General features: G+C 42.0%; 1 protein-coding gene across 1 annotated transcript in view; it reads right to left on the reverse strand.

Annotated features, from left to right (window-relative positions):
* ap4s1 (adaptor related protein complex 4 subunit sigma 1) overlaps positions 1–14,250 on the reverse strand; it is a 72,822-nt gene that overhangs the window by 47,614 nt on the left and 10,958 nt on the right. Inside the window, exon 2 of the mRNA XM_080202893.1 lies at positions 11,881–12,074. Within this exon, the coding sequence (XP_080059019.1) occupies positions 11,881–12,018 (138 nt within the window). The 5' untranslated portion in view covers positions 12,019–12,074. The remainder of the gene's footprint in view (positions 1–11,880; positions 12,075–14,250) is intronic.

Here is a 14,250-nt window from a genome sequence, read left to right on the forward strand (position 1 = left end):
TATGAAATTCCCTCCTTCATTGGCATTTGTGTTCGATAAGGTTCCCCCATGCAAGACTTCCTGAGAAAGTGAGAGGGCATGGGATCCAAGGGGTTGTTGCCTTGTGGATCCAGAACTGGCTTGCCTGCAGAAGGCAGAGAGTGGTTGTGGATGGGTCTTTTTCTGCATGGAGGTCAGTCACCAGTGGAGTGCCCAAGGGATCTGTTCTAGGACCCTTGCTGTTTGTCATTTTCATAAATGACCTGGATGAGGAAGTGAAGGGATGGATTGGTAAGTTTGCCAACGACACGAAGGTTGGTGGTGTTGTGGATAGTCTGGAGGGATGTCAGAAGTTGCAGCGAGACATAGATAGAATGCAAGACTGGGCGGAGAAGTGGCGGATGGACTTCAACCCGGATAAATGTGTAGTGGTCCATTTTGGCAGATCCAATGGGATGAAGGAGTATAATATCAAGGGTAAGACTCTTAGCAGTGTAGAGGATCAGAAGGACCTTGGGGTCCGAGTCTATAGGACTCTTAAATCGGCCTCACAGGTGGAGGAGGTGGTCAAGAAGGCATGTGGTGCACTAGCCTTCATTAATCGAAGGATTGAGTTTAGGAGTCGGGGGATAATGCTGCAGCTTTATAAGACCCTTGTCAGACCCCACTTGGAATAAGTACTGTGTGCAGTTCTGGTCGCCTCATTACAAGAAAGATGTGGAAGCTACTGAAAGGGTGCAGAGGACATTTACAAGGATGTTGCCTGGACTGGGTAGCATGCCTTATGAGGATAGGTTCAGGGAGCTCAGTCTTTTTTCTCTGGAGAGATGAAGGATGAGAGGTGACCTGATAGAGGTTTATAAGATGTTGAGAGGTATAGATCGGGTGGATTCTCAGAGGCTCCCAGGGCTGAAATGGTCGCTACAAGAGGACACAGGTTTAAGGTGCTAGGGAGTAGGTACAGGAGAGACATCAGGGTAAGTTTTTCACTCAGAGAGTGGTGGGTGAGTGGAATCGGCTGCCGTCAGTGGTGGTGGAGACGAACTCGTTAGGGTCTTTTAAGAGACTTCTGGATGAGTACATGGGATTTAATGGGATTGAGGGTTATAGATAGGCCTAGTAGATATGATCGGCGCAACCTGTGGACCGAAAGGCCTGTTTGTGCTGTAGTGTTCTATGTTAAGCATTGAATGTAAAATTGGAATTGTATAAAATACTGGTAAGGCCACAACTGGAGTATTGTTTGCAGTTCTGGTCACCATAATGTAGGAAGGAGATAAATGATCTGGAGAGAGTTCAGAGGAGGTTTACAAGAATGTTGCCAGGGCTAGAAAAGTGTAGCTATGAGATTGAATAGGTTGGGGTTATTTTCCTTGGAACAAAGTAAGCTGAGGGGAGACTTGACAGAGATGTACAAAATTATGAAGGGAAGAGATAGAGTGGACGGGATAAAATTGTTTCCCTTGGTGGAGAATTCTAGAATCAGGGGACATAGGTTCAAGATAAGTTGCAGCAGGTGTAGAGGGTACACGAGGAAGGACTTTTTTATGCAGAGGGTGGTGGGTGTCTGGAATTTGTTGCCCAAGTTGGTGCTGAAGGCAGAGATTCTAAACTCTTTTAAAAAGTACCTGGACTTCTGTAAGCTACAGGGCTATAGGCCGGGTGCAGGAAGGTGGGATTAGAAGGGGCACCTGGGTGGCATCAGGCTGGCACGGACAAGATGGGCCAAGTGGCCTTCGTCTGTAACTGTCCAATCAAACTTCTCAATTGATTGATTTCTTCTTCTGATGCCACTCCTCTTTCTGTGAAAATCTGGCCCAATGTATTGGGAGTCGCAGGCACTGATTGGTAGGATCCCACAGGGATCAGTTCTTGGTCTCCAGCTATTCAAAATAGACATTAATGATTTGGATCAGGGAACCAAAAATAATATTTCCAAGCTTGCTGATGACATGAAGCTTGGTGGAAATGTGAATGGTAAGGAGGACGTTAAGAGTGTCAGGGTGACTTAAACAAGTTGAACGTGTGGGCAAAAGCAGTGTGTGAACAAATGTTAAGTTATCAACTTTAGGCTGAGAAAGAGAATGCCAGATTATTATTTAAATCATGATAGATTAGAGAATGTTAACTACAAAAGAACTTGGGGTGTCTTAGTACACCAGTTGCTGAAAACAATCATGCAGGGACAGCTAATAGTGAGGAAGGCAAATGATATGTTAGTCTTCAATGCAAGAGAATGTGCGTACAGGAGCTGTACTGCTGCTGAATAGGATCTTGATGAGGCCACACATGGACAGTTATTCCGAAGATTGTGACGCGAGCTATGAAATTGATATACAGTGCAGTTTTGGTTTCTCTCATCTAAGAAATGATATACTTGCCATAGAGGGAGTGCAGCAAAGATTAATCAGACTGATTGTTGGGATGGCAGGAATGCTGTATGAGGAGAGATTGCATTGGCTGTGCTGAATACACTGGAATTTAGAAGAATGAGAGTTGATCTCATTGAACTGTATACAATTCTGACATGGCTGGACAGAATGGATTCATAGATTTTCTTTCCTCTGTCTGGCAGGTATAGAAGAAGAGGGGGCTCACAGTCGAAGGAAACAGGGTAAGACTGAGACGAGGAGAGGGCGATGAACCTATAGAATTCTCTATCATAAAAAACTGTGGAGGCCAAGTCACTGAATATATTTACGAAGGAGATAGGTAGATCTCTAAAGGTGTAAATGGGTATGGGAAGAGCATGAGACTATGGTGTTGAGATAGAGGAATAGCCACAATCATATTGAATGGTGGAACAGGCTCAAAGGACCGAGTGGCTTACTTTTGCTTCTTTTCTCTATGTTCCTTATTTAATGGGATGTGACTAACATTTTGTAGATAAGATAGCTGGTTCAATTTCACAGTATTTCGTAGGGGAATTTCACATTAGCTTCATTGCAGTGTTAATGTAAGCCCTACCTGTGACTACTAAATAAATTTTACAATATCATTCCTGATTTGTTCTGCTTAATGTTCTGTCAATTTGTTCTGCCAGTGTATTAAACAGTCCTGAAGCGTGGATCCAATCTTGATTTTACTGATCACCCATTGTTCAAATCATACAGAATCTCCCAACAGAAACTCATCCACATTCATGATAAAGATTTTTGCTAGTCTCTTCTTGTGCTACCAATAGAGCATCGCAGAGTCTGCTTTTAATTGGAACAACCTGGTTTCAATAGGACTGATCTCACAGAAAAATACAATACTCTTGACATATCATTCAATCCATTAACTCATTTGTTTAATTTCCACAATTTTCCTTTTATATCGCAAGCTTCTTTAGGTGACTTAAAAAAAATTCCCTTTGAAATTGCTTACCCTGCAAAAACTGTTTTTCTAATCTATCAATTTGCACTCCCATGAGGATGTTCCTAAAATGGCTAAAAAAGATCTTTAGGCTTACCTCCCCTGCAATAGAGGAATTCTCTGTGATATCCTGATCCCCAAAGCTTTCCTAAAATCCCTGAGCTACAAGTCTAGCTTTAACCTCATATGTGCCATCAGGGAACACTTTTTCAGTGCACATCCACCCGTGTGAAAAAGCTGGCCCTCTCTCCTGGTAATTCCATATATATTCCAAAATGTTTCAAACTTTCTTTTTGTTTTGCTTCTTTTATCAACTTATCTTCCAGTTTAGTGGCAGCTACCTAAATTTCTCTATCATGAGGGTTTCTTCTGTAGTTATTTTTCTGGTCAAACTGCAACTTCTATTTACCCTTTTCTCACTTCCTGGACTGCTGCTACATGATCTTTCCTGCATGTGATCAGAGTCCTGGTCATCCTGCACATTTAACCAATATTTATATTTACCAGTGGTCCTTCCTGCTCTTCCAATAACGGTGGCATCCCTCCACACATTGGTTCCTTCTGTCATGTATGTTACCTTTGTCTACTTTGGGTTGTTGTCCTTCTGAATAAATAATCTTATTCTACATTTCATAGAACATATAGAACATAGAACATTACAGTGCAGAACAGGCCCTTCGGCCCACGATGTTGCACCGACCAATTAAAAAGCAATGACCCTCTAACCTAAACCAATCCCTTTCCATCCATAAACCTATCCACGGACCTCTTAAACGCCCCCAAACTAGGTGCATCTACAACTGCAGCAGACAGGGCATTCCATTCCCCCACCACCCTCTGGGTAAAGAACCTACCTCTGACATCCGTCCTATAACTACCACCCCTTAATTCAAAGCTATGTCCCCTCGTGCTAGCTTTCTCCATCCAAGGAAAAAGGCTATCACTGTCCACCCTATCTAAACCTCTAATCATCTTGTATGTTTCAATAAGGTCTCCTCTTAGCTGCCTTCTTTCCAACGAAAACAACCCCAAATCCCTCTTTCTTTGCTTTTTCAGTTTTTTTTTGGTTTTTTTTGTTCTTTCAGTCGTTGTTCATCATCAATCAATTCTTTACTTGCCACAGTTGGTTCCTCATAATTGTCCATTATGTACAAATGTGAAGTTCATGGTATTTCTTCACTTTCTATGTCTTGTTCAGAAACTGTAAAGGCACAGTCAGTGCCAAGAGGTAGTATTGACAAAGGAGGAGGAGGCTGCAGAAAGACTTCGATAGATTAGGAGAGTGGGCAAAGAAGTGGAAGATGGAACATAATGTGGAAAAGTGTGAGGTTATGCACTTTGGAAGGAGGAATGAAGGCATAGACTATTTTCTAAATGGGAAAATGCTCAGGAAATCAGAAACACAAAGGGACCTTGTTCAAGATTCTCTTAAGGTTAACGTGCAGGTTCAGTCGGTAGTTAGGAAGGCAAATGCAATGTTAGCATTTACATCAAGAGGGCTAGAATATAAGAACAGAGATGTACTCCTGAGGCTGTATAAGGCTCTAGTCAGACCTCATTTGGAATATTGTGAGCAGTTTTTTGCCCCATATCTAAGGAAGGATGTGCTGGCCTTGGAAGGGGTCCAGAAGTGGTTCACAAGAATAATCCCTGGAATGAAGAACCTGTCATATGAGGAACGGTTAAGGACTCTGGGTCTGTACTCATTGGAGTTCAGGAGGATGAGAGAGGACCTTCTTGAAACTTACAGGATACTGCGAGGCCTGAATAGAATGGATGTGTAGAGTATGTTTCCACTAGTAGGAAAAACTAGAACCAGAGGGCACAACTTCAGACTAAAGGGACGATCCTTTAAAACAGAGATGAGGATGAATTTCTTCAGCCAGAGGGTGGTGAATCTGTGGAACTCTTTGCTGCAAAAGGTGGTGGAGGCCAGGTCATTCAGTGTCTTTAAGGCAGAGATAGATAGGTCCTTGCTGAATAAGGGAATCAGAGCTATGGGGAAAAGGCAGGAGATGGGGATGAGAAAAATATCAGCCATGAGTGAATGGTGGAACAGACTCGATGGGCCGAGTGGCCTAATTCTGCTCCTATGTCTCGTGGTCTAATTAACCTTGAATAATGAACCCCAACAATTTGATTCCCATGCACAGTTGCTATTTTTCCTTCATGAAAACAGAATACGCTGGAAAATATTTTTATTTCAGATTCCAGCATCCACAGTAATTTGCTTTTATACCACTTATCCTTCATTGCCTATCATTTTGCCAGGGCCTTTCCATTCTTTCTGCCCTTTTCTTTTTAATACACCAGGTCTCCCTATCTAAACTGTACTCCTGATGAGCTTATGCAGTGCTGTAAGCCTCGCCGAATTTTCTCTGAAACTTCAGTAGCGTTTCTGCTTGCATGCTGAGCATTCAGATGAGCAGAAAAAGTAAAACTAATGCTCGTTTCTTCTAGAGCAGTGGAAGCATTGGAAAGGCCAGAGCCAACTTAGAATTTCTGCTGTACAACAACTGGTATGACATGTATCTCCAACAATTTGCAAGAGTTCTTTGCATACACTGCCCATGCCAGCGGTGTTTGCAATCTGGCTGATCAGCCAATAATTTACATAATGTTACCTACCATTGTACAGTTTCTCTCGCACAGACCGTTAGTGAATGAGCTCTAAGGGCAGTGCGCATTAATTATGATGTTCAAATTTTCATATGTCTCGAAATTCCTCATTGGCAATTCCTCACCATTAGCTGTTACAAATTTTGCTGCTGTCCCTGATCCTGTTGCCATCCATTTCTTAAATCTGGTCGCCATAGCTATAAAGAGCAGCAGAAAAATACCCCTATCTTTGTCCCATATTTTTAAGTCCTAGCGGCAAGAACACAACAGGACATGGTGGTGTCTTTCGATACTTTACAAATTTCACACTAAGCCATGATTTGTTTAATAAGGCCGTCATATTCTTTATCCAACATTCCAGCATCTCACAGTAAATCCTTCAGTTTTTGAGGCCCCGGGTATGCAAACTGTCTATGCAAGGTCCAAATGATCTTCTTTCCGTCTACCAAATTCTTATTTCTAGAAGTAAACACTTCCTGAATTCTAATGATGAGAAGTTTCTGGTTTTCTTAATAGCTGGCAATAATGGCCTGACCAAGTAAAATATAGAGCCACAATCTTCCCAAATATGACTGCTGTCTTTCTTCATGTATAATGCCATCTATGCATTCTTCATCAAAGACCTGCTTAACAGGAGAGGTTGTTGCTCGAAACCACAACTGTCCTGATGAAAAAGCTGATCGTATCTATCCTGCAAGGGAGCACTACCCTTTTAGAAAATATTAGTGGATTGTCATAAGACCATTAGATGTAGGAGCAGAAGTCAGCATTTCAGCCCATCAAGTCTGCTCAGTCATTTAATCAGATCATGCCTGATCTATGATAATCCTCAACTCCACTTTCTGGACTTATCCCCTTCCTGGGTTCTCTTGCTGATTAGGAATCTACCTATCCCAACCTTGAACAAACTTAAATAAACAGCCTCAATAGCCCACTGCAATAATGAATCCCACAGATTCACTACCCTTAGAGAGTAAATTCGTCCTTATCGCTATCTTAAATAGATGACCCCTTACTCTGAGATTATGCCCTCTGGTCCTAGACTCTCCCACAGGGAGAAACAACTTCTCAGCAACTACCCCGTTAAGCCCTTTGAGAATCCTATATGTTTCAACAAAGTCATCTCTCATTCTTCTAAACTCCAATAAGTGTAGGCCTAACTTACTCAACCTCTACTCGTATCAAATTCCATTAAGGGCATTAACCTAGTGAACCTTCTCTGGCCTGCCTCCAATGCCAGTATATTTTTCCTTAGGTAAGGGGACCAAAACTGTTCACAGGTTCCAGATGTGGTCTAACTAGTGTCTTTTAGCAAGACTTCCCTATTTTTAGACTAGATTCCCTCTGAAATAAAGTCCAACATTCCATTTGCCTTCCCTATATTTGCTGAACTTGAATGTTAGCTTTTTGTGATTTATGCGCAAAAGTGCTGCAACATTCTCCATTTAAATAACGTTAAGGCTCTTTATCCTTCCTGCCAAAGTGCGTAACTTCACATTTTCCTACATTATATTCCATCTGTCAAGGTTTTGCCCACTTACTTAACCTGTCTATATTCCTCTATAGGCTCTTTATGTCACTACTTGAATACATTCACTCCCCTCGTCAAAATCATTAATACATATTGTAAATAACTATGGCTCTAGCACTGATATCTGTGGCACTCCACTAGTTACTGGTTGCCATTCTGAAATCAGCCCTCTGATCCCTACTCTATCTTCTATTAGTTAGCCAATCTTCTCTTCATGCTAATACACACGCACACATCAATTTAATGTTGCTAATATCCAACACCGTGGGGTCTTATCCAAGTATATTACTCTGTGTCCATTCCCGGCAATAGACTATCAGCCACTATCCATTACAAGCCCTCTGACTCCCACAGCTATCTGGACTATAGCTCTTCACACCCTACATCCTGTAAGAACTCCATCCCTTTCCCTCAGCTCCTTTGCTTCTGTTGCATTTGTTCCAATGATGCCACTTTCCAAAGTAGTGCTTCTAATATGTGCTCCTTTTTCCTCACCATGGATTCCCATCTACAGTTGTCGACAGCGGACTCAGCAGTGTGCAGTCCACCTCCCGCCACGATACTCACCCTCTCTCCTCCCTGCCAGAACACGGATAGAATCCCCCAATTCTCACATTTCACCCCACCAGCCTGCGCATGCAAAGCATAATCCTCCGCCATTTTTGCCAACACCAGCGTGATGCCACCACCAAACACATCTTCCTTTCACTCTCTCAGGCAGGATTCCGCAGAGACTATTCCCTCCATGATAACCTAGTCCACTCCTCCACTATATCGCTAGTCCCAATGTGGTCTCCTTTATATCGGATAGACCAAGCGTAGACTGGGTAATTGCTTTGCTGAGCACCTTCAGTGTATGCGCAATCAGGATCCTGACCTTCCGGTTGCTTGCCATTTTAACACAAGATCTTGTTCCCATGCCCATATGTCTGTTCTTGGCTTACTGCAATGTTCCAGGGAAGTTCAACGCAATCTGGAGGAACGGCATCTGATCTGCTTTACAGCCTTCTGGTCTCAACATCAAATTCAACAACGTGCATTTTAGGCTGATTAGCAACATTAAATTGATGCGTGCGTGCATGCGTATGTAAGTAAAGGAGGAGCAAACATAAAAATTCATCATTCGTGAAACATAAAAACATCAAATTCAACAATTTCAGATGATTAGCTCTATCGTACTTCAAATCCTTTGTTTTAATTTTATTGAATTTTACTGTTCTCTATCTTTTATTCCTTCCACTCTTGCTGCTGAATTTAACCCCCTTCCTTATGTTTGCTTCTCCTTTACTTACACACGCACGCATCAATTTAATGTTGCTAATCAGCCTAAAATGCACCTCTTTGGGTTGTGGGAGGAAACTGGAGTACCCAGAGAAAACCCACCCCACGGAGACATGAGGAGAACCCACAGACTGTGACCTGGGCCAGGAGTCGGACACAGGTCCTTCTCCCTCTAGGTCCCTGGAGCTGGGCAGCAACATTGCTAATCACTGAGCTATTGTGCTGTCCATAACACGGTCCAACACAAGTACACTCACACGGACGAGAAGTATGAAGTCTGCGCCGAGGATCGGTGAGGACTCCGAAGACATCGCACCAACTAAGGGGCTGGGCAGAAGCCACAAAGGCAGAGGAGTATCAGTGGCCTGAAGGCCCACCGGCGGATGAAGAACCAAACGAGTAGCTAGAACACAAGGGACACGCACACACACTCATTTGTCACAGCTTACCCTCTGATTTGCCATTTGGCCATTCACACCCTTTATTCTCATTCATTCCTTCGCCCTGCAGTGTAAATATCTTCTACTTTCTATGCCTTTTACCTTTGACAAAGGTTCACCTGGATTCAACACATTAGCTCTTTTCTCTCATTACAGATGCTGCCAGACGTGCTGAGGTTTTCCAGCATTTTGTCTTTGGGTTTCAGATTCCAGCATCCGCAGCAATTTGCTTTCATACTTTATTATTTTAAACATCTTAGAATGCACCTACTGACTATTAGATTCCCAAGTACTTTTATTTCTTCCCCATTTTGCCCCTTGATTTTTCATACCTAGAATCATCTCCAAACTTGAAGCAAGTAGGACTTTTATATTCCTTAACTTTCCACTGATCTGCCTCATAAGGAGACTCCAGGCAGCAGTTAACCAGTCCAGCCCACACACAATGGAAGTGCAGTCATCATCTAAATCTGCATAGTTGAATGTATCAGCCATCAAAACACTCCTTACTGGATTCAAAATTTCAGTGACCAACACAATTCTTTCACGGCAGACCTCATCATCATTTTCAGCCACAGAATTATCTGCTTAATGTATTATTTCAAGAACTTAATTTTTTTTCTGTGGGCAATGCATTGCATAATGATATTTGGAATCACACCAATAACACTGATTAACCATTCATCATGTATTAGGTGACACAGTATGAGGGGCCATGGGCTTAAGGTGAGGGGGGAAAGGTATAACACAGATATTAGAGGGAGGTTTTTCACACAGAGGGTAGTGGGGGTATGGAATGCTCTGCCAAGTAAGGTGGTGGAGGCAAGCATGCTAGAGTTGTTTAAGAGTAATTTAGACGGGCACATGAGTGGGTTGGAGATGGGTGGATATAGGAGATTGTTTTAAATAAGGTTCAGTAGCATTGGGGCGTCCCTGGTAAGGTAAACGGATATGGTGTGATAATAATGTTTTTTCTCTTTTCATTCACAGGTTTTAAGTCGGTCCACCTTGTCCAACGAGGGGCATACACGCGATGGGTCGTACTTGGGCTGCTCTTGATTGTTCGAGATTGGCCTAGTGCTTCATGTTGTTAGTGTGTGCTTAAACTGGACCAGATGCTGGGCAAGATGACAGCTCAGTGACTATCACTGTTTGCTGTGCAGACACATGGATTTGGGCCAGTGTCTGTGAGAGTTTGCGCATTCTCCCTGGGCTTGCGTGGGTTTTCTCCAGGTGCTCCGGTTTCCTCCCACACCCCAAAGATGTGCTATTAGGCTGATTGGAAGTAATAAATTGTCCCTAAATTAGTTTCCCTCAATGTGGATTGCCATAAAACAATAGATAAGGGTCATGGGTGGAGGGGCGGACTGGTAGTGTTAAAATGGCGGCGAGGGCTCGTTGGGCCAAAGGGCCTGTTTCCCGGGCTGTTTTTGTTCTTTGTTCTATTATCACAAGGCCACTTTTTGCCTTAATTCTCAAATTGGTTACAAGTATGGCCATCTTTAGACTGTTTTTCAATAATCCCATCTTTATACTGGAATCTGCATCTTATGTTTTGTTCACCTCAAAACTTGACCACCGTTGAATCTCCCAACTTTTGCTTTATCGCAGAGTTGCCCGCATTCAATAGGAAAACTGCTAGAAATTACTACCTTCTCAGAAATTATTTTAGGGCAGCAGACATTTGGTCTAAATAGAGTTTTTACTTCAAAACTGAACGCCTGTCAATACTAAAAGTCTGTTGACATGAGAAATGCATGCACAATCAAGTAACTTAAATGCCGACAGTGATGTCAAGTTCAAACTTCTTCAGTCTCTTGGTACCATCTGTCAAAGTCCATGACATATTCCTGATCAGCTGTTTTCTTAAATCTGTCACAGTTTGACCAAGTTTCATATGTTTCCAATACCTTCTTACATAATTCATCCAAAAACTGTCACAGAAAGTCCAGTCCCTCTTCATTATCCAAATCATTCATGTTGCATTCTGAAAACACTTTACTTCTAATTTTACTCTTTGTTGGAAATGAGAAAGCAAAGCTATACTGTGCTTCTTTTAGTAATGAAGCAACCTGTGTCTGCATCTTAACTTCAGTTTTCCATTACACATAGGGCTCAACTTCCAAGAAAATTGATCAACAATCAAAGCCTGATATTTTGCATCTTTCTTTTGCCATCTTCTAACTTAGATTTGTCAGTAACAGTTTAGGTCTTTCCCTTCAGAGAGCAGAGACAAAAACCTTCTTTTGCAGCCAACAATCGTCAAGGACTAATGTTCACCCTTTTGCTACAACATTAATTTCAATAATAGTATATGTTGGAGGCATGTAACAGCAGCTTAGCTTTTAACTTTGACAAGTTTATTCTTCAAACAGCTCGGCAATGTTACAATCTCCTTATGGTTCCCACAGCCAACTGTTGCATTTGTCACTATTTATACTTTTGATCCAATGCTCACCACATATCCTTAGCAATTCAATTGTCTTAAGAAGGTAACTGTCAAAGGTACAGTTGATAAGACATTGACATCTTACCTTTAGACTGTGTCCTCCTCACAATTTTCTTTCCTATTTTTGTAGTGTCATCAAAGTAAACAGTTATATTTTTAAGAAAAGTTCATCCATGATACCAATACACATTCATTAACTTTTAATAAAGTGTTAGGGCTTTTACCTGGTCCTTTGTTCGTGGGAGGCAATTCTTAATGATATCAGCTTCCAACAGTGTTCTTTTGTGGATTTTCATTGGCTCATAATACCTAGAGAGTCTCATTTGCCCTTGTTTGTTCACCAAGAGGAAGAACTTAATCATATTATTAACTTCTGAACCAAGACACGTGGAATTCCTCTTTATGTTTCACAGTATTTCTGAAAAAAGCAATAAAAGATTATAGTTTATTAAATTTATCCTCAGATTTAGAAACAAACCTCAGCTTTAAAAACAAGGGGTTGGATTATATGGTTATAATATGAAAGAGTATAATATCAAGGATAAGACTCTTAGCAGAGTAGAGGATCAGAAGGACCTTGGAGTCCGGGTCCATTGAGCTCTTAAATTGGCCTCGCAGGTGGAGGATGTGGCCAAGAAGGCGTATGGTATACTAGCCTTCATTAATCGCCGGATTGAGTTTAGGAGTCGGGAGATAATGCTGCAGCTTTATAAGACCCTAGTCAGACCCCAGTTGGAGTACTGTGCGCAGTTTCGGTCGCCTCATTACAAGAAAGATGTGGAAGCTATTGAAAGGGTGCAGAACATAAGAACATAAGAAATAGGAGCAGGAGTAGGCCATCTAGCCCTTCGAGCCTGCCCCGCCATTCAATAAGATCGTGGCTTATCTGAAGTGGATCAGTTCCACTTTCCTGCTTTCTCCCCATAACCCTTAATTCCCTTGTCTATCAAAAACCTATCTACCCGTGACTTAAATATATTTAGCTAAATATACTCAGTGAGAAGAGATTTAGAAGGATGTTGCCTGGATTGGGTGGCATGCCTTATGAGGATAGGTTGAGGGAGCTCGGTCTTCTCTCCCTGGAGAGACAAAGGATGAGAGGCGACCTGATAGAGGTTTATAAGATGTTGAGAGGTATAGATCGGGTGGATTCTCAGGGGCTATTTCCCAGGGCTGAAATGGTTGCTATGAGAGGGCACAGGTTTAAGATGCTAGGGAGTAGGTACAGGGGAGATGTCAGGAGTAAGTTTTTCACTCAGAGGGTGGTGGATGAGTGGAATCGGCTGCCGTTGGTGGTGGTGGAGGCAAACTCGTTGGGGTCTTTTAAGAGACTTCTGGATGAGTACATGGGATTTAATGGGATTGAGGGTTATAAATAGGCCTAGTAGGTAGGGATACGATCAGCGTGACTTGTGAGCCGAAGGGCCTGTACGTGCTGTAGTTTTCTATGTTCTATGTTTCCAGTAAGGTTAAGGGAAGGGAGAACAGGAAGTGCATAGCCCACTTGTTCCACTCCCACCGGTTCAGCACATTGTGTCTTCATCATTTTATTTCCTATTTTGTTATTTGTCAGCAAAATATTTTAACAAAGATTCATCCACGATACCAATACATGTCCACTAACTTTGAATATAGTGTTGGGGCTTTTACCTGGTCCCTTGTTTATGGGAGGCAGGTTAGCCTTGGCTGGTGGTGGAATGCCATCCAATTAGCATTCTGAAGAGGGATGCCATGCCCAATCAGCGCCTAGGGCAGGATGAACTGTGACAAAAAGGTGAGGTCATGAACCAGAAATTGGTTCTGGCCACCAAACTGAAACTCCCTTTCTTCTTATTCTCTCCTTAATTGTTATGTCAGCCTATAAAAATTGGACAATTACAGTCTATTAACAGCCTAACACCACTACTTCACCACAGGCCCTGCTGCTAAATTTAGCTATTGTTCCGTTTTAAGCCTTTTCACTCTCTCTTGCGCCATCTCCTCATTACTGGCATAACTCACTCCTCATGATTCCATGCCCCCATCCCCCGAGCGATTAGCAAAAATGAAATGGGCAATGAAAAGTTGCAGTCAATTGACCTCCTAACAAATTCAACAGCTTATTGCGACTGGCAAAGTGGGCTGGCCAAATTTCATCAAACCAATTTGTGCTGTAAAATCCTGCCCAAGATTTTCAATTTGCTAACAAGTTTGTTGAAATAAACATTTTAAATTTTAAAGTTAAAAACAAATTATTAAAACTACTGCTAAAGATACATAATTATTTATCTTTGCTGCAATTCTTTCTGATATGTAAATAGGAAAAATTCAACTCAGTAACTATCTACGTGCCTATGGAACAGCAATTTTGTTCTATGCTTTTTTGCTGCAACTCTTCAATAACAATAACAATGCTTTTACGGCAGAAACAAACTTTTATCAGATACAAAACTAACTTTGAAGGTTACAGAAGGTTTTAGTTAAGTTAGTGGCATGAGGATATATTGTAATGGAGTCCTGTAATACTGTCAAAGAGATACAGCCCTTACTCCTGCCCCTGCAGTTTTACAGCCTCAGAGTTGGGTGGCAGCCAGGTAACTCTACACAACTGACAG

Source organism: Carcharhinus amblyrhynchos, chromosome 14, assembly GCF_965287045.1.
Source record: "Carcharhinus amblyrhynchos chromosome 14, sCarAmb.v2.hapA, whole genome shotgun sequence".
Lineage (NCBI taxonomy): Eukaryota > Metazoa > Chordata > Chondrichthyes > Carcharhiniformes > Carcharhinidae > Carcharhinus > Carcharhinus amblyrhynchos.